Source organism: Equus przewalskii, chromosome 1 (genome assembly GCF_037783145.1).
Source record: "Equus przewalskii isolate Varuska chromosome 1, EquPr2, whole genome shotgun sequence".
In the NCBI taxonomy this organism is placed as follows: Eukaryota; Metazoa; Chordata; class Mammalia; order Perissodactyla; family Equidae; genus Equus; species Equus przewalskii.
The window spans coordinates 31,855,139-31,874,413 of NC_091831.1; the positions used below are offsets into that span (position 1 = coordinate 31,855,139).

Below are 19,275 nucleotides of genomic sequence, written 5' to 3' on the forward strand. Positions count from 1 at the left end.
CAATGCGAGCCGCATATGTAATTTACAGTTTTCTAGTAAGCACGTTAAAAAAAAGTAAAAAAGAAGCAGGTGAGATTTATCTTAATAGTGTATTTCTTTAACCCAATGTATCCAGAACATATTGACGGCCCTAGTGGTCTAGTGGTTAAGATTTGGAGCTCTCACCACCTTGGCCCGGGTCAGGGAACCACACCACTGTCTATTGGTTGTCATACTGTGCTGGCTGCCTGTTGCTGTGGTGCTGAAAGCTATGCCACTGGTATTTCAAGTACCAGCAGGGTCATCCATAGTGGACAGGTTTCAGTGAGCTTCCAGACTAAGACAGACTAGGAAGAAGGACCTGCCCACCCACTTTGAAAAAATTGGCCATAAAAGGCACTTTTATGATATAGCACTGGAAGAGGCATTTTCTGGTATAGTGCTGGAAGGTAAGAGGATGGCGCAAAGAGACTGGCAGAGTTCTGCTGTGCTGTGCGCAGGGTCGCTGGGAGTCAGAATCAACTCGACAGCACTAACAGCAACAACAAATACAAAATATTGTCATTTCAACATATAATCAACATAAAAAATTTGGGGATGTTTTACATTATTTTTATCATACAAAGTCTTTAAAACCTAATGTGTATTTTACCCTTACATCTCCATTTTGTTGCTAAATCTTCATTGGAAATACTTGATCTGTGTTTAGAGTTCATAAAACTTATAATTGCACAAGTAGATTCATGTACCCAAGTTGTTCTGAATCTGTTTTCCAATAACTGGATCAAGTATTTGTTTTTAAATTAAATTAAGTAAAATTTAACAAAGTTTCAGGTCCTCAGCCACACGAGTCACATTTCAAGTGCTCAGTAGCCTCTTGTCAACATTACTGGTCTAGACTTTTTTGTATATTTTTTATCCAAATTTTGTTTAGGTTTACTGAAATGTGATTATATTTTATAGACACTGTTCTGTAACTTTTTTCCCTACTGAACGGTATTTCTAAGTTAATATGTAGTTCCTCATTCTTTTCAATAGTTCATAGGATTTGCATCTATCATTATTTCTTATATGATAATAGTACATTATTGGTCCCCTGCTGATGGCTGCTTGGTCCCAGTTTGTTGCTGCAGTGAACACACTTGTACAGAAATGCTGCACATGTGTGCAGGCATGTCTGTAAGAGGTTAGAGTCCTAGAGGTGGGCTTTTGGTAGACGTGTTCTGCTCTTCCTGTTTGCTAGGCCCTGTGGTGTGTACCCCTGGTTCCAAATGCTGCTTGTCTTGTCTATCTCTGGGCTTTGTCGGGAGAGTAATTTGCAAAGGAACAAGGAAAAGAGGCTACCCTGGGTGGGGTTAGATCTGGAAGAGATGTCATGGGTGCCTCTCCCTCACGTGCAGATCTGTGCTGTTCTGGCCGCTGTCACCGAGGTGATCCGCTCCCAGGGAGGGAAGGAGACGGAGACTGAGTACTTTGCTGCGCTGGTGAGTGGGTGTGGCTTGGCAGTGGGTGTTCAGAGCAGCAGCTTATTCAGGCCGTACAGAGCAGGTGGGCGCCCCTGGCCTGTGGGGATAGAGAAGGACAACGCTGAACAGGCGAGAGTGCTCCAGTCATTCTCAGGTGACTTGGTAAGGCTGGTGGCATTTGCTACATTATTCTCAGAAAATAAAAATCCACTACTCTGTCTTTTTTCCCCTCGATCTGTGAAGCAGAGTTAGGCCCAGGGGATCCTCTGGAAAAGTGGTTTTCAAAGTGTGGTGTGGTGTGGGTGGGGGTCCCCAAGCCCATTTTGGGGGTTGACTAGATTGAAATTCTTTCCATAATAATAGTAGAACATCACTTACCTTTTCACGCTCACTTTCTCTTGAGTGTACCATGGTGTTTTCCAGAAGTTGTGTGATGTCTGATGACATTATTTTGACAGCTAATGGAATGATGCTTGCGTATTCTTGTGTTTTAAAAATTTCTCCATTTTAATTTTTAATGTGGTGAATATCAATAGTTATAAGCTACGTAAACAAAACCCCTTTGGGGAATTTCAGTAATTTCTAAGGGTGTAAAAGTTTGAGAACCACTACTCCACAACAGAGTTTGGCAAACTATGACCCACAAGTATAGTCTGACCCATGGTCTGTTTTTCTACAGCCTGAGAGCTAAGAATGGTTTTTACCTTTTTAAAGGATTGTCAAAACACACACAAAGAACAGGCAACAGAGACCATATGTGGCCTGCAAAGCCTAAAATATTCGTTATCTGGCACTTTTCAGAAAAAACTTTCTAACCTCAGCTCCAGAATAATAAATAGATGGTAATATGTGGTTTTTTATCATGTGCCAGGCAGTACTCTAAGTGTTTCATGTATATTAATTCATGACGTCTATTATCTCTATTTTACAAATGAGGAAACTGAGTCACAGAAAGGTTAAGTTGCTAACCCAAAGTCACACACTGGCAGAGCTGGGATTTGGACCTCTGCCACCAGGGTTCTTGGTCATAACTGTTTTGCTGGGCACGTGGTGCCCCGAGCTCTCCATTTGCCCAGCATGACACATTTCTTGTTTTCGCCCCATGATCCGGCCCTCAGATGACAACGATGGAAGCGGTGGAGTCCCCGGAGTCTCTGGCTGCTGTCGCTTACCTGCTGAACCTCGTCCTGAAGCGGTGAGTCCTCGCTCCTGCCTGAACCCCAGGTCTCGTTGTAGAGGGGAAAAGGGAGTGTGGACGGACCTTAGGAACAGGATTAGGAAATTGTTAAAAAGAACAAAAAGATAACTTGAGTGTCAGGTGGCATTCTACAACCTCAGGCTCTGGGGGTGGTTCGGGGTGTTGTACGGCAGTGTGAATGCTGGTGTCTGGGAAGGGGCAGTCCCCTGGTGCAGTGAGGGGGGCAGAAGGGATGGGGTGAGATGTTGGCTCCAGGATACCTGGAGACCTGCAGCCACGGGGGAGGTGGCGAGAGGATTGAAGCGCGTTTATTAGGGCCCATCTTCTGGGTAGTACAGAGAATGGGTAGCAGAAAAGGTGAGGGAGGTAGGAGCTCAGGTGCCTTGGAGAACGTACTGAATGGGGTATCAGGAAGGGTGCGCTCCTGTCCTGACTGTCGCTCACTTGCCGGCTCACTGGGCCAGTGCTGCATCCCTCTGTCCAGCTTCCACCAGACCGGGGCTGGGGCTGCCCCACCTGCTCTCAGAGGCCTCTCTGGGGTTCTGACCTCCATTCTTTCCCCACAGTGTGCCCAGCCCTGTGCTCATTAAGAAGTTCTCCGACACCTCCAAAGCCTTCATGGATATCATGTCAGCCCAGGCCAGCAGTGGCTCCACCTCTGCCCTCCGATGGGTTAGTGTCTGGGTCTCAGTTTCCCCTCTGCTGTCTTCAGAACCCATCTAATTTGGCTAAATCTTGGGTGCTCCCTGGGAGGGGTGTAGGCACTCTGTGGACCCTCACATGGATCTCTTTGGGTTTTCTGGAGCTGAGCTCTTTTCCCGCCTCGCTGAAGCAGGTAGAGCTGAGAGACTCTGACTTTCCTCTTCCAGGTCCTCTCCTGCCTGGCCACCCTTCTGCGGAAGCAGAACCTGGAGGCCTGGAGCTACCCTGTGACCCTGCAGGTGTACCATGGGCTGCTGAGCTTCACTGTGCACGCCAAGCCCAAGGTGAGGCTGCTTGGCCCCTGGAATAGGGGAGGGGGCCAGCCCACTCCAGTAAGGGGCTGGAGCTGGCGCTGGCCTGTCTGGGTGGGATGGGGGAGGTTGCCCAGAGTCCTAGGCTCTTTTTTTTTTTTTTTTTTTTTTTTTAAAGATTTTATTTTTTTCCTTTTTCTCCCCAAAGCCCCCCGGTACGTAGTTGTGTATTCTTCGTTGTGGGTTCTTCTAGTTGTGGCATGTGGGACGCTGCCTCAGCGTGGTCTGACGAGCAGTGCCATGTCCGCGCCCAGGATTCGAACCGACGAAACACTGGGCCGCCTGCAGCGGAGCGCGCGAACTTAACCACTCGGCCACGGGGCCAGCCCCCAGAGTCCTAGGCTCTTGCCCAAAGGTTCTCCTTCCTGCTTCTGGGGCCCCATTGGCTTAGCTCCAGAAGGCGAGGGGCGCTCCTCCTCCTGCAGGAGGGATGTTCCCGGTCAGCCCCTTCTTTGTCTCTGCTGCCTCCCTGGTCAGTGACGTGTTTAATTGCAGTGGTGGGGGTGGGGGGTGCTTTGGAGTCACACAGACCTGAGCTGGATTCTACATTCACCACTTGTGCTGTGACCTTGGGCAAGTTACTTCATCTCTCTGAGCCTCAGTTTCCTAGCTGTGAAATAGGGGTAATAATACAACCTTGCTGCAAGGTTGTGGCGGGACTGCAAGGCTGCCCCCAGGCCTGGGGCAGTTCCTGGCTTACCGCAGGTGCTCAGCACACGGTGGTGGCCATGCTGCTGCCTCCTGAAGTTCAGGGCAGGGAGCATGTGGTAGTCACGGTCATAGTAATCACTCCCGTGCTGAGCGCTCGCCTCCTCGTGGGCGCATGCCTCTTTCCCCGTGTATTCATGTGGTCTTTCCCTCCTTTTCTTCACGGCTCTGCTGAAATGTCACTTCACTGGAGTGACACTTTCCTGACCACTGTATGAAAGGTAACAACTCTACTTTATGGTCTACAAAGCCCTTTTGCCTTCTGGTGTGCATTTGTTTGTCTTCTGCCTCCCAAGTAAATATGAGTTGTTTGCTCTGTTCATGGCCACACTGCCATCGCCGAGAACAGTGCCTGGCTTGGACACACAGTATTGCTCCACGGTTGAGCGAAGGAATAAGTCCCTGTTGTACAGATGAGGACACTGAAGCTCAGAGATTTAGTGGCTTGGCTTGCTCAGGGCTGTTTGGTGAGTTAGTGGGAGAGCAGGGATCGGAACTCAGCTTCGTCTCACTCCACAGCTCAGGAGTCTATACCCGCGCAGCCCGAGGCATAGCATCGGCTGTGTAGCAGGTGTACGATCAGCCTTGTTGGTTGGTGGTTGTGCCAGCCACCCAAGCCGCTGGTTGAATGCTGACCTGGCCCTGCCCCCTTGCCTCGCCCTCAGATCCGGAAGGCTGCGCAACACGGAGTGTGCTCGGTCCTCAAGGGCAGTGAGTTCATGTTTGGTGAAAAGGCCCCTGCCCATCATCCTGCTGCCGTTTCCACCGCCAAGTTCTGTGTCCAGGAGATTGAGAAGTCTGGAGGTGGGGAGCCAGGTCGAGGGCAGGGGGGTCGGGGCGGGAGCTCGCAGGGGAGGACAGCATCTGCTGCAGAGAGTGGGCTGGAATCTCAGCTCCTTGTCTGCCAGGCTCCAAGGAGGCCACCACCACCCTGCACATGCTGACACTGATGAAAGACCTGCTGCCCTGCTTCCCGGAAGGCCTGGTGAAGAGCTGCAGTGAGACCCTCCTGAGGGTCATGACCTTGAGCCATGTGGTGAGCTGGGGCTGAGAGCCGGCAGGCGAGGGCACGCTCAAGGTGGTGGGGGCACACTCAGGGTGGCGGGGGGTGGGGGGTAGTCAGACCCCAGGCCCACAGTGCTGGTGCTCGGGGAACTCACTGGTCAGGCCAGAAGCCGGGCCTCATGTCTCCCTGTCCTGACTCTGCTCCTTGCTACAACCAAGGTCGCCGCCTCCTCCCAGGTGTCAGGTAGGTGGGGCCGTCTGCAGGGTCCTGGTCCAGTTGGGAGCTGCCTCAGAGACCAGGGTGGGGCGAGGGTGGACCCACAGCAGGGCTGGTCAGGTGTCCGTCCTCTCCTACCTCGAGTTCCACTCCAGCCACAGTCACTGTTATTTCTTCTTTTTTTTTGTGTACTCACTAACAAATCCGAATGATAGCTTAAAGATACATAAAAATGAACCCGTGTTTCTCTCATCCTAGCACAATTTTGTTAATCTTTATACATTCTCCTGTAGTGTTTGTTCATGTATGTATTTTAAAGTATTTATTATATAAATGACATAATCATTGTTTAAAAGGAAAGAATCATTCAGAACAACTTGTGTGTGTCCTTTCAGACATTTTCTCTTTGGATAAACAAACACACTTAAAAACATTTGAAAATACAGCTATAACTCTTGTATACAAACCATTTATAGCCTGCCTTTTTAACCTGTTACGTTAAAAACATTTTGTTCATGTTTCTCCATTGTCTTTGTTTATGTCATTTAAAAGTTTTTCAGTGGCTGCCAAGACTTACTAAAGCGACAGTCCAGGTGTAGGGGGCTTGACTGGGGTTCAGAGGGCTGGGTCTTGCCCCCAGCCTACTGTGGGGAGTGGGAGGTTGAGGAGCCCGGGACAGCTGTGGGCTTTGCAGTTCCCCACTAAGCCTGCATGTCCTCTCCAGCTGGTGACAGCCTGTGCCATGCAGGCCTTTCACAGCCTCTTCCATGCCAAGCCCAGCCTGGGTACCCTGCCAGCAGAGCTCAATGCCCAGATCATCACGGTGAGGCCTGGTGGGACGGGGAGTGGCATGGCTGTGCTGGGGATAAGGGGTGGTGAGGGGCCCTGTTACTTGTCTGCAGAGTGAGGTTGGCGGGGCTGGGCTGCCCCACTGCAGGAGGCCAGTAGACAGGGAGCCAGGACACCAGCCCCCAAAGCTACATCAGTGTCCGCGGGAGCTGGTGGCCCTGCTTCTTGATCTAGTGAGTTAATAAGCTATTTCAGCGTGATGGTCTCATGGTATTAACAGATACCTTGAGCAGGGACCCTCAATCTTAGGAATCCGTGGATGGATTTGGGGAAGGAGGCAGAAACCCCCCAAATTGTTTGCAAAACGTATGTGTGTGCTCACATGCATTTTTCCAGAGAAGGGTTCTGTGGCTTTTGTCAGGTTCACAAAGGGTTGTGTGACCCAAGTTATATTCAACTGCTCCTGGGGCTTTTCTGCCACAGAAGCAGAACTGGAAGGGCTTCATGGAGCAGGGAAAGGCAGGAGCTAGGAAGGCCAAAGGGGCTGTGCATTCTGAGGCCACACGCACAGGCCTGTCACTGGGACATGCTGATGCCTATGGATGAGAAGGGGTCATTGTCATTGGGCTGCTGCTGAATGCACTTGCTCAGACACCTGCTTATTCCCTGTTGCCCCTCTAGGCCTTGTATGACTATGTTCCCAGCGAAAATGACTTACAACCCCTGCTGGCCTGGCTTAAGGTCATGGAGAAAGCCCACGTCAACCTAGTCAGGTATGGTTAAGTGGAGGGACGTCCCAGGGCCTCTAGCCAGGCTCTCTGCCCTGCGGTACAGGTGGGAGGGCCGTGAGCTGGAAGCTGCAGAGGGGTTCAGCTCCTTGGGGCTGGTGGCGTTTCCTGTGGAGTGTGCTGTAGACCAGCTCCTGTTGTCAGGAGGCACAGGGCAGGACAGCACAGCCTGCGTTAGCCAGGGCTGACGCCTTCCTGCAGAGCAGCAAGGCTGAGCTAAGAGCACTGCCCTCAGGGTGGGGCCTGAGTTCCATCCTGGTCTTGTCACCCTCTGGCTGTCATCCCGTGTGGTTGGTTTCCTTCTCAGAGGATCTCATTCACTTTCTGTGGCTCCACCTGACTCCTTACCTGGGTTAAAGTCCCTTCCTCTGGGATTCATAGTCTGCAAACCCTGTTTCTACCTTGTGTCTTTCATGTTACTCACAGTTGAGCTTGGCCATTTAATAGTAGCCCTTTGATAATTTTACTTGCCCGCATAAGGCTGAGAAGAAAACACGTCTGTCAATTGATGACTTGCATTTTGCCTGGAGCCAGGGTCTCTAAGGGCCCTGAGGCTCCACTGTGCTGTGTCTGTCCTCCTCCTCTGCTGAAGGGTTCCTGGTGGCCTGCTCTCCTCTAGGCAGCATGCTGGGCCTTTGCGTTGTTCTGTCTCAGTGATCAGCTACCCCCTGGGTAAGGTCTTAGCTCATTTCATAAACCAGAAACCAAAGCACCCCGAGTTAGCTTGTCACGCAGCTGCTAAGGAGCAGAGCCAGGTCTCCAGCCCATGCCCTTTTCCCTGCACCAAACCGCTTTCCACCTGGAGGTGCCAGAAAATGGCAAAATAGCCTTGTTCTCTGCTTCTCAGGATTTGTCCTACAGGAGGACTCCCACAGTCATGCCAGGGTGTGTGTCCCAGGATGTTTCTTAGAGACTAAAAAACCTAGAAACAACCTAAATGTGCCCTAGGAGGGGACTGGTTAAATGCAAACAGTGAAATGCTATGCAGCCGTTAGAAGTAATTGAAGTGGATGTGTGCATGCTGATGTGGAAAGACCTCCAAGAGACGCTAAGCAAAAGCAGGTGCAGAACAGCCTGGATGGTGCGATTCTCTGTACTTTAGAGCCAAACCACCAGGGTGTGAATCCTAACCACCCCTCAACCCCCACTCACTAGCTGGGTGGCCTTGGGCAAGTTACTTGACTTTTCTGTGCCTTATAGTTTCCTCATCTATAAGATGGGAATTGTAATAGGACTTAATTTCGGTTGTTGCAAGGCTCTTTTTTTGTTTTCTGTTTGTTTTTTTTGGCAAGGTTTACATTAGTTAATGTGTGTTGTTATATCAGTACTTGGCATGTGATAAGTGTTCCATAAATGTTAGCAATTGTTATTGTTTTATACGTTTATGTATGGATAAAAACTTCTTGAAGAATATTTGAGGGGTCAGCCCTGTGGCTAAGTGGTTAAGTTTGTGCACTCCGCTTTGGTGGCCCAGGGTTTCACCAGTTCAAATCCTGGGCACAGACATGGCACCGCTCATCAGGCTATGCTGAGGCGGCGTCCTACATGCCACAGCTAGAAGGACCCACAACTAAAAAATACACAACTATGTACCAGGGGGCTTTTGGAGAAAAAGGAAAAGAACAAACCAAAACAAAACAAAAGAATATTTGAGAAACTTAACCTTGATTTTCCTCTGAGAAGTAGATCAGAGGGTCAGTCTGGGAGGAGGGAGTAAGGAGTAAGGAAGGCACGCTCTTCATTTTATACCCTGAAGACCTCTGAATTTTTTACTGCATGTACCAATTACATGAAACCAGAACTTTGTAAAATTGCCCACCAGAAGGGCCCTGTAGAGCCCCACAGATCAGTGACTGTCATCAGACCTGGGCCATCTGGGTCCCTGAGGCCTGGGGCCAGACCCCACAGGAGCCTTTTTGTCTTGACAGGCTGCAGCGAGACCTGGGGCTGGGCCACCTCCCTCGTTTTTTTGGCACTGCGATGACCTGCCTCCTGTCCCCCCACTCACAGGTGGTGACAGCTGCCACCCAGAGCCTCCAGGTACCACAGTCCCCTCCTCCCCAGCTTTATCAGGGAAAGCAGAGAGCACTGGAGCTTCTGCCTGTGCCCTGGCCATCCTGGCGCTCCCCCCAGACCTCCAGCTGCATGCTGCGGAGGAGGTGCTGGGGGCCGGGATAGGCTTCCTGTCACTTGGAGGGCCGCGTGGCACTGGGGGGCTGCCTTGGGCCCAGACAGCCATGGCCTCTTTTTGCAGGAGATCCTGAAGGAATGTGTTGCTCCCCACATTGCTGACATCGGCTCTGTGACCTCCTCGGCCTCAGGCCCTGCCCAGTATGTCGCCAAGATGTTCAGGTAAGAACATAGCATCTGCGTTAGGAGGGAATAAGGTGTACCTTGTAGAAAGTTCCTTCTAAGACAGGTGCTCCACTTGTCACTTACTGTGGGCCCTGTGCACGGTGCCAGACCAGCTGCTGTGGATGAGCGCTGGCCACGTTCCAGGTGCCATAGTGTAGTGCTCTTGAGTGCGGACCCTGCAGCCAGTTACCTGAGGCAAGTTCCTCCACCTCTCAATGGCTCAGGGTCCTCGTCAGTCAGGGGTGACTAATGCAGGTAAGGGTTAAATGAGGTAATAGTGAAAGTTTTCAGAGCAGTACTTGGCGTGTAGTTAAGCACTGAATAAATAGAAATTACAGTAGTCTTTGTGGTTCTGAGAGATAGGTACTGACCCCATTTTACAGATGGGGAAGCTGAGGTCACCCAACTAATAAGTGACAGCCTGACTGCAGAGTCCACTCTGATTCATGTGCTGAGCTGCCCTGCACACCTCCAAGAGGAGCCACTCAGATACATGGCCGCCGACCACCCTCCCCAGCCAGCAGTGGGGAGCCTCAGGGTGCACTGGAGTTGTCCCAGGAGAGGGACTGGGATCCTTGGTGTCCCCTCTGGGTCTCTCTGCTCAGCTCCTAGGTGTGGTGCTTGGGGTACTGTTCGTCATGAAGAAATAAGCTTGTTTCTTGTGGATCCATCTGGGATGAAGTTTCAGGAAAATTCAGGAACAGAGCTGCCCCCACCCCTAGCTCACCACTTTCCCCCACAGGGAAGTAGACCCCTGTTGATCATTCTGGCCTGAAATCTCCAGGGGACTAGGCCTTGAGAGATGGGGCTGCCCAGGGTGTGCACAGGCCAGAGGGGGCTAGCAGCTAGGGAGGCCCCTCCCTGCTGCAGCTTCCCCTTCTGCCCAGACCACCTGCCCAACCCCATCCTCCCACCTTGGGTCAGACTGAGAAAGCATGGGGCACTGACAAAGCACGGGCTTTGGAGGCCCATTTTGGCCACTAGCAGAGTGACTCTGGCAGGTTATTTAATATCTCTGAGCCTCAGTTTCCCCCTCTGAAGATGGAGCAAATAATCTACCTCACAGCTGCTTCTTTGATCACTAGGATTACATAAATTAGACTCTTAGCTCAGGGGGCATTTCATAAATACTAGTTCTCCCGCTAGCCTTTCCCGAGGCTCCACCCTCACTGGCCAGCTGGTGGTCTGTGGCTCGTGATGCCACCTGTTGACTTCCTAGTTTGGGGCCAGGTGAGCATGAACGTGGCCCTGACTGCGTGCTCCCCTGGCAGGGCAGTGGAGGAGGGCCTGACATATAAATTTCACGCTGCGTGGAGCTCCGTGTTGCAGCTGCTGTGTGTCTTCTTTGAGGCGTGTGGGAGGCAGGCCCATCCTGTGATGAAGAAGGTGAGTTGGGAGCTCCTGGGCCAGGGCAGGAGGTGGTGCTCGGGCAGTTGGACCGTGACTACTGGAGGGGCATGTGTCTTCGTCATCTCTGCACTCCCCCACCAACCCCCATGACCACAGCAGGTGCCCAGTGCTGTGTCCCCAGGATGCTTACTGGCCCAATGTGGGAGGAACAAGAAGCGGGGGAGGCACGTCCCACCCCGATACCCACTCACTGGTCTTGGCCAGAGTTGATGGTTTTGAAATTCTCAGGGAATCAGTGTGATTCTCCCTCATCCCTACCTGTTATGTTTTAATTTTTAATTCTGAGTGTTCCACAAGTCAGTATAGTGTTTTAAGCAGTATTGGGTCTCAGGAAGGTTACTGTAGCCCAGAATAAACCATTTAAGGATCAGAGATCACCCAGAGATCCTCCCCAGTGCTGGGAGAGGGTAGGGGCCTGTCCTCAGCAGTGGGTGGAGCATCTCCCAGCCCCATGGGGCCTTCCTCACTGAGTCCTCCACTGCTGGAGGAAGAAAGGAGCCACCCTGGGAGCGCAGGGGCTTCCTCGAGAGGCCTGGCCTGGGCCCTAATAGGTTAGGTTGGCGAATTTGCCTTCTTTCAAGAGGTCAGACAGGTCCACGAAGAGTGGGGCTTGTGGAAGGGCTCTGGGGAGCCAGGGAGAGCTGGGGGGTGCAGCTCTGTCTCGAGGGAAGTCCCTGCTGATTTGCTCTTTGCTGCATGCGGCTCTGCCTTTGCCACCCTTCCCGTTTTTCAAGATAAACTGGAAATCTACATCTGTAGGTCAAATCTACTGGTTTTTAAGTGTTACTATGAATACAGAATTTTTTAAAATCCTGGGGCATTGGGGAGAGGTCAAACACATCATTGGGTTAAATTTGGTTATTGGTTTGTGACTTCTGACCTAGAGCTTAACCTGGGCCCACACTCCTCACCTCATCCTTTGACACTTTGGCCCAGACTCAGCCAAAGCTGCCTGCTCTGTGAGTACATCTTAAGGTATAATCTCTCATCTCTGTTCCAGTGCCTCCAGTCCCTGGGTGACCTGCGCCTCTCCCCCCACTTCCCCCACACGGCAGCTCTGGACCAGGCAGTGGGGGCTGCAGTGGCCAGCATGGGACCCGAGGTGGTTTTAGAGGCTGTGCCTTTGGAAATTGATGGCTCTGAGTAAGTGTGACCCTATTTGGCTTCTGTGTGAGCCCCAGGAAAGCCAGGTGGCCTGCTCTCCCCCAGGGAGGGTGTCCACTCCTTGGGGTGAAGTCTCTGTGTGCCTTGTGGGGCTCAGTGGGAGAGGCCAGAGCAGGGCTCATACTGCTCCTTGGCCCAGCAGGGGACATGCTGTTGGGTGTGCTGCCCTCCAGGCTGTCACCTCTTCCTCACTGGGCCTTCCCTGCCTCCTTCCAGAGAGACTCTGGATTTCCCACGGAGCTGGCTGCTGCCCGTCATCCGGGACCATGTCCGGGAAACGCGACTTGGTTTCTTCACCACCTACTTCTTGCCCCTGGCTACCACGCTGAAGAGCAGAGGTACGGGGCCTACCACAGTCCTGGAGCCTCAGCTAGAAGGGGTCAGGAGGGGCTCCTCGCCCAGCACCCCCAGCCTTAGGACATTCGACAGCCTCCCTCTGCCAAGCAGGGGGCCACCCGGTGCTTGAGTGCCTTTCTCCATGGGGCTCTCCCTCCCCTTTGATCTGAGGCATGGCCAGGCTTCCCCCGGTAACTGTGCAGGCAGATATGGGCCTCTTCTCCCACTAAGGAAATAATTAGACAAGTACACACCAATTTATATATGCAAAGATGTTCCTAGCAAAAAACCTGACACGACCTATGTGTCCCTCCATAGGGTTCTACTGAGGTTACTTACAGTAAAGCCCCACGGTAGGACACAGTGTGCTCATTATAAAGAAGGAACAACCTTACGTGGGAATGGACTTGTGTAGTAGATGGTGAGTTGAACAGATTAGATTCACATCTCAGCTCAGCTACTCCACAGTTTGGTGACTTTGGGCAAGCTTATTCAACTCCTGGGTCTGCTTCTCTGTAAAATGAGGACATTGTGAGGATTAAATGAAATAATCACATAAGTGCATGTTACACAGCCTGCCACATAGAGATTGCTCGATAGATGTTACCAGCTTTATTGTAAAGTAGAGCAAGGTTTCAAAACAATGTAGTACAGTCCTGTTTAGGTTTTTAAAACTTTGTGTGTGTTTAAAGAAATATAAGAAAGTCAGAGACGGTGGCCATCCCTGGGGGAGTAAGATTATGGAAGGACACCTGCTTCCTGTCTTATACAGATCTCTTTGGTTTTTTAGAATGAATTAGTTTTTTCAGTCCATGGGGCATCACCCATATTCCCGTGCTCATCATTGGGCTTTTGGTTTTGGTGAAAATGAGGCCTGCTGGCCAGGAGGGTGCCTGGGGTCACACTGTGTCCTTGTGTCACACTCCAGCAATGGACCTGGCCCAGGCAGGCAGCACAGTGGAGTCCAAGATCTATGACACGCTCCAGTGGCAGGTAAGAGGTCAGATTGGGGGATGTGGGTCAGACAGTGCCGGGGCACAGGTTGCTGGGCGTCACCCTCCTTTACCATCCCCTCTCTCCCCAGATCTGGACCCTCCTGCCTGGGTTCTGCACGAGGCCCACAGATGTGACCACTGCTTTCAAAGGGCTGGCACGGACACTGGGCACGGCCATCAGCGAGCGCCCAGACCTGAGGGTCACTGTGTGCCAGGCCCTGCGCACCCTCATCACCAAGGGCTGTGAGGCGGGTATGTGTGGGCTGTGAGGTCGGGGGGCTGGTGGGAGGATGGCCCCCGACCCCCACCTGGCCTGCTGCGGCTCATTGCCTGAGCCATAGCTCCTCCTTTGCAACGACCTGAGGCCTCTGCTGGGGACCCAAGGAGCTAGTAGGACACTGAAAACTGCCCCTTTCCTCTCTTTACTCCCAATGTGCTGACAGCTACGGAGAGTTGTCCAGTCAATGTCAAAGGCTTTCTTATGGGGCCAGCGCTGGCTGTCCCTGGGACAGGCGCCATGGAGGAGCACAGACCAGGCGGCACCTTGTTCTCTGGGCTCTGGCCTCAGTCTCTCCTGTCCCGGAGAAGCCCCAAACCCATGGTCCAATCTGGGTCCCTTAAAAGGATGCCTCTGGGCAGCAGCGCCGGTGGCCTTTGGGGCAGGGTGAATTCCTGCCTCTTTTATGCCAACTCTGGTCCTCCTGCCAGAGGCTGACCGTGCTGAAGTGAGCCGCTTTGCCAAGAACTTTCTGCCGATCCTCTTCAACCTGTATGGGCAGCCTGTTACAGCTGGGGACACTCCAGCCCCTCGCCGGGCCGTGCTGGAAACCATCAGAACTTACCTCACCATTACTGAGCCTCAGGTGAGCTGGTGGAGGAGAGCGAGGACTGCTCTCCCTTGGGTGAATGTTGGCTTGGGCGCGTTGGAAAGGCCGAGGTACCTACCAGGGCTCACTTGGGCCTCTGCCACCTGGAGAACAGGGGACCAGATCCCAGTTGTGGTGGCTTGGGCTGGGCTCAAGTCTTCTAAGTGGGAGGTGGGGGAAGGGGAAGAGAAGATGGCATAGTTCTGTGACCTGCTGCTGCTCTGTATTTCTCTCTTCTCATCTCCTTGGGGCCACCAGTTGGTGAATGGTTTCCTGGAAAAAGCCAGTGAAAAGGTGCTGGACCCTGCTAGCTCTGACTTCACCAGGTAAAATGCTCCACTTGACCTGGGGCACCCTGGGGAGCTAGAGGGTGTGTCTGGTAGAAGCCCTGTGCATTCTCTCTGGAATTGTTTAGGAAAGTCTGAATGTCCCTGCTCTGCCACGAGGGCTCACTGGCTCCTCCTTCCCAGAGAAGCATACTAGCCTGCTGGGGAAGACTAAGGACCTGGAGACACACTACCCATGTTCAACTGGCACCTCTGCCACTTATGGGCTGTGTGACCTTGGACAAGTTACCCACTCTGTGCCTCTGTAAAATGGACATGACAGTGTCCCTGCAGCAGGGTTGCATGAGAAGGGAAGAGGTTAACACCTGTAAACCACCTGCAACAGTGCCTGGCACCTAATGAGTGCCCAGTTAGGTGCCACGTCTTATTATTGTTCACGAGCTCCTTTGAGGCCCCCGTCCTCCTCACCATGGCTTCTCCTACCTCCTCCGTCCCCAGTAGACATGAGAACACTGAGAGTCTGTGCCCTTCTCCAGCCCCCCTGAGCCCTTCCTTGGTCTCCTACCCCTGAGCAGATTGTCCGTCCTGGACCTGGTCGTGGCGTTGGCTCCTCACGCTGACGAAGCTGCCATCAGCAAACTGTACTCCACCATCCGGCCCTACCTAGAGGTGAGTCGCGGAGGCCGGGAGCCCCACACAGCCGTACTTGGGCAAAGGGGCTGCACCTTGGAGAGCCGGGCCTGTCTCCTTGTCTTTATCCCTTGCTGCTCTCCAGGATCAGGTCTTCATCTGCCTTCTTGTGGCGTGGCTGGCCTTTGTGCCCTGTCTAGCCCATCTGTTACGTAGGTGCCAAAGTGGCTAAAATGCATAACTGTGCTCAGGCCTCACCTGCTAAGATGCCCCTTGTAGAACCAAGGCCATACTCCTTTGCTTGGCTCACTCACTGGCCCATCCCAGCCTGGCCTGATCTTCATCCCAACCAGTCTCATCCTCCCTCATCTCCCCCCACCACTCTAGCCTCCTTAGGCTGTTTTAAGGATTCCAGATATGATGGCCCTTTCTGTGCCTTTACACATGCTAGGTCTGCTGCCTGGCATGCTCATCCCTGCCCCTGTGGCTAGCCACCAGGCAGAACCCAAGCCAGCAGTGACCTCCTGAAAGCTGTCACCACTGGGAAGTTTAATAAACAGTTACCCAACAGTGTGAGCAGTACTCTGGGGTTGAGCATGCAGGCAGACACCAGTCCTGGGCAGCGCCACCTAACCTCAGGAGAGGTGTCCCGGGGGGGGTGACTGAGAGCTCCTTTGGGATAGCAAGGAGTTAGGCAAAGAAGGAGAGAGGAGTGCTCCAGCTAGAAAGATGAGCGGGTGCACAGGCCTTGATGCCCTCCCGGCCCTGCAAGTTCATGCTGCTGGGGATAGCATGACTTAGAGGTGGGTCCGAGGATTGGATTGGAGGGATGGCTTGGCTTCACTCCCCGAAGCATCCCCTGCCTGGCAGAGTTAGCCTCTATCTGTCCGTATTCTGCCGGCCTTCTTGTCGGATCCCATGAGCACCAGAGGGGGGTCAGCTTCTCTGAATCCGCTCCAGTGCTGTTAATCCCCATCACAGTTAATGGTGACTGCTGGGTGAATGTCCCAGATGGGTGGAGGACCCCCAGCCCTGCCTCCTCGCCTATCCCTGTCCACCATGTGCCCTCCCAGAGCAAGGCCCATGGAGTACAGAAGAAGGCCTACCGCGTGCTGGAGGAGGTGTGTGCCAGCCCTCAGGGCCCCGGGGCCCGCTTCGTGCAGAGCCACCTGGACGACCTGAAGAAGACCCTGCTGGACTCGCTGCGGAGCACTTCCTCCCCTGCCAAGAGGGTGAGGACCCCGGGGCAGCCCCGCTCAGCCTGGGGGAGGATGGGTGACACCAGGAGAGGACCACTGTGGAGACAGGGGCCTTCCGGGGCAGAGGAAGCATTGAGGGTTCCTGACTGCTGTTCCCCTTGTCCCGCAGCCCCGTTTGAAGTGCCTCATTCATATCGTGAAGAAGCTTTCAGCTGAGCATGAGGAGTTCATCACTGCTCTCGTCCCTGAGGTAAGAGGTGCAATTTGTGTGTTTTGAGAGGTTCCTTGGAGTGTGGCTCCTGAGGGCCTGTCATGATCGGGGAGGGCAGTCTTGGGGCTGAGGGTGGGCTCAATTCTCTGCCTGGGAATGTGGCTGCCTCAGGCCGGTAACCCCAGGGTGGCTGGCTCAGGAGCACATGCTAACAGGGCTGTCTGGGCAGGTGATCCTGTGTACCAAGGAGGTGTCAGTGGGGGCTCGGAAGAACGCTTTTGCCCTGTTGGTGGAGATGGGCCATGCTTTCCTTCGGTTTGGCCCGAACCAGGAAGGTGAGGCCCAGGTGACGCAGAGCTTGGGTGGACACTCTACTCACCTGGGGGAGGCACCCCTCAAAGCCACTGGTCAAACAGAAAAGGTAGGGAGAGCTCTCTGAGTCTGGACCTGGGCAGGCTGCTCATCTCTGGCCAGAGTCCACCTCTCTGTTGGGCCCGAGATGCAGTGCGCAGTGTGGGCTCGGCCTGGTGCAACTCTCCCTGGTCTCTGTCCTCCCAGAGGCCCTGCAGCGCTTCCTCGTCCTCATCTACCCTGGCCTCGTGGGTGCTGTGACCATGGTCAGCTGCAGCATCCTGGCCCTGACACACCTCCTTTTTGAGTTCAAAGGTAAATACTACTTGCGTGAAGGCCTGGGAAGCACTCAGGGTGGGAAGATGCCCAGAAGATCAGGACAGGGTGGCTGTCAGAATGGGGAAAGGTCCCCGGGGGGAGGAAGAAGAGCTGGAACCAAGGCCGGCTGCCTCCTGTCTTCTCTGCTGCCCAGCTTGACCTTCCTCCCTCCGCACAGCTGCCCCACGTCCCACTGTCAGAGTGGAGCAGAGGAGGTTAGGTGTCATGCACAGACTGTAGTCTTGGTCCTGCCTCTTACCAGCCACGTGAGACCTTGGGCAACTTTATAAACTTCTTGGAACCTCCCTCACTTACCCCTAAAAGTGGGGAGAACACAGCACCTCCTCATAGGGTGGCTAAAGGACAAGAGCCGATACTCCATGAAAAGTGGCTAGAATTGTGCCGGGCACTCGGAGGTCCCCCAAGTGTGAGCTCCTATTCTTGTGATCTGGCAGGGGTCTTGCATCTGGGTCGGGCCAAGGGTATCTCTGACAGTAGCCCTCTGGCCCCTACAGGTCTGATGGGGACCAACACAGTCGAGCAGCTGCTGGAGAATGTGTGCCTCCTCCTGGCCTCCCGTACCCGGGATGTGGTCAAGTCGGCGCTGGGCTTCATCAAGGTGGCAGTGATTGTCATGGATGTGGCACACCTGGCCAAACACGTGCAGCTGGTGGTGAGTGCCTCCCTTCCCCTTGGCAGATGGCAGCATGCCCTCTGAGCTCCTCACAGGGACCCAGTAAGCCTCAAGGCCAGCAAGTTTCAAATATTTTTTTAGCTACACGCTAGTGGAACAGAAGGTCTTGCAGGAGCCCAGGAAGGGACCAGTAGGGGAGTGCCAGCCTGGTGGAGCTGAGGAAGGGGCACAGTGCCCAGGCTGCCTCTTGTCACTCCCACAGCGCCTCCACAGAAGCAAGGGCTCTGCAGGGCAAAGGCCAGTGGGCAGGCCACCCCTCATTTTATAACTGGGGCAACTGAGGCCAGAGATTTCCCCAGGTCACAGTGCTAGTGAGAACAGCCCTGGGAACCAAAGCTCAGGACCGAGACTCCAGGCTCTCCCCCGCAGGGCCTTCAGCTCACTTTCTTTCTCCCATCTTGCGTTTTGATCCTCTGGGTTTGAGGAGGCTCCTCTAGACGCCCCTGTTGTCTTTGTATCTGGCCGTGGGTCAAGGCGAGAAGGGACAGATGAGAGTCGGGATAGCCTGCCCTGCCCTGCAAAGCTCACCCTGGGGACCAATGAAGACCTGAGCACAGTCCAACTGGAGATTAGCGCAGGGCGATAGAGGGATGTACGGAACCAAGAGAAAGCTGGTGATGTCGGGGCAAGGTATGGGCTGTGGAGTCAGGTAGGCCTGGGCTAACTCCTGCCTCTGTGGCCACTTCGTAACTGCTGAACTCTCTGTGCCTCGGTTTCCTCGTCTCTAAATTGAGGGTGATGATAGTATGTGCCTCACTGGGTTGTCATAAGGATTCAGTGAGATAAGCACGTAAGGGGGCAAACACTGTCTCAGACTCTGAAGCTGTGATCTTGGTCAAGTGGTGAGGTTTAGGGGAACGATGGGGGGCTGCCCAGACTGTGAACCTGATTGGACCGAGGGTCAGGCAGGACCAGGGCTGCTCTGACGCCTGCCTCGTGGCTGGACCTCATCACCCTGTGTTCCTGGTCTGGACGGCGGTGACAGGGCAGGCAGAGTGGGAGGCGTTTCCTCCCCTGAGACCCCATGCTCTTCCCCTAGATGGACGCCATCGGGAAGCTCTCGGACGACATGCGGCGGCACTTCCGCATGAAGCTCCGAAACCTATTCACCAAGTTCATCCGCAAGTTTGGGTCTGTGCACTGCATTGGGGAGCAGGGGGGCGTCGAGGGGTTTCCATCCCACCAGCAACCCTACAGAGAAGGGGCCCGGCCTGGAGCCTGAGTCCTTCCCTGTGGCTGGAAGGGCTCTGGCTGACTGCCTGCCTTGGGTGGTGCTCTCTGGCCGCTGCCCCTTAC

General features: G+C 53.6%; 1 protein-coding gene across 1 annotated transcript in view; it reads left to right on the top strand.

Moving 5' to 3' along the window:
• The window catches only part of RRP12 (ribosomal RNA processing 12 homolog), a 42,639-nt gene that overhangs the window by 14,852 nt on the left and 8,512 nt on the right, over positions 1-19,275 (top strand). Inside the window, exons 6-29 of the mRNA XM_070560137.1 lie at positions 1,380-1,463; positions 2,564-2,640; positions 3,210-3,315; positions 3,513-3,629; positions 5,030-5,168; positions 5,273-5,400; positions 6,311-6,409; positions 7,057-7,148; positions 9,092-9,203; positions 9,418-9,515; positions 10,790-10,904; positions 11,929-12,071; positions 12,309-12,430; positions 13,357-13,421; positions 13,513-13,675; positions 14,132-14,286; positions 14,548-14,615; positions 15,152-15,245; positions 16,280-16,438; positions 16,575-16,655; positions 16,846-16,951; positions 17,175-17,282; positions 17,801-17,958; positions 19,019-19,110. Coding sequence (XP_070416238.1) covers positions 1,380-1,463; positions 2,564-2,640; positions 3,210-3,315; positions 3,513-3,629; positions 5,030-5,168; positions 5,273-5,400; positions 6,311-6,409; positions 7,057-7,148; positions 9,092-9,203; positions 9,418-9,515; positions 10,790-10,904; positions 11,929-12,071; positions 12,309-12,430; positions 13,357-13,421; positions 13,513-13,675; positions 14,132-14,286; positions 14,548-14,615; positions 15,152-15,245; positions 16,280-16,438; positions 16,575-16,655; positions 16,846-16,951; positions 17,175-17,282; positions 17,801-17,958; positions 19,019-19,110 — 2,681 coding nt within the window. The remainder of the gene's footprint in view (positions 1-1,379; positions 1,464-2,563; positions 2,641-3,209; positions 3,316-3,512; positions 3,630-5,029; positions 5,169-5,272; positions 5,401-6,310; positions 6,410-7,056; positions 7,149-9,091; positions 9,204-9,417; positions 9,516-10,789; positions 10,905-11,928; positions 12,072-12,308; positions 12,431-13,356; positions 13,422-13,512; positions 13,676-14,131; positions 14,287-14,547; positions 14,616-15,151; positions 15,246-16,279; positions 16,439-16,574; positions 16,656-16,845; positions 16,952-17,174; positions 17,283-17,800; positions 17,959-19,018; positions 19,111-19,275) is intronic.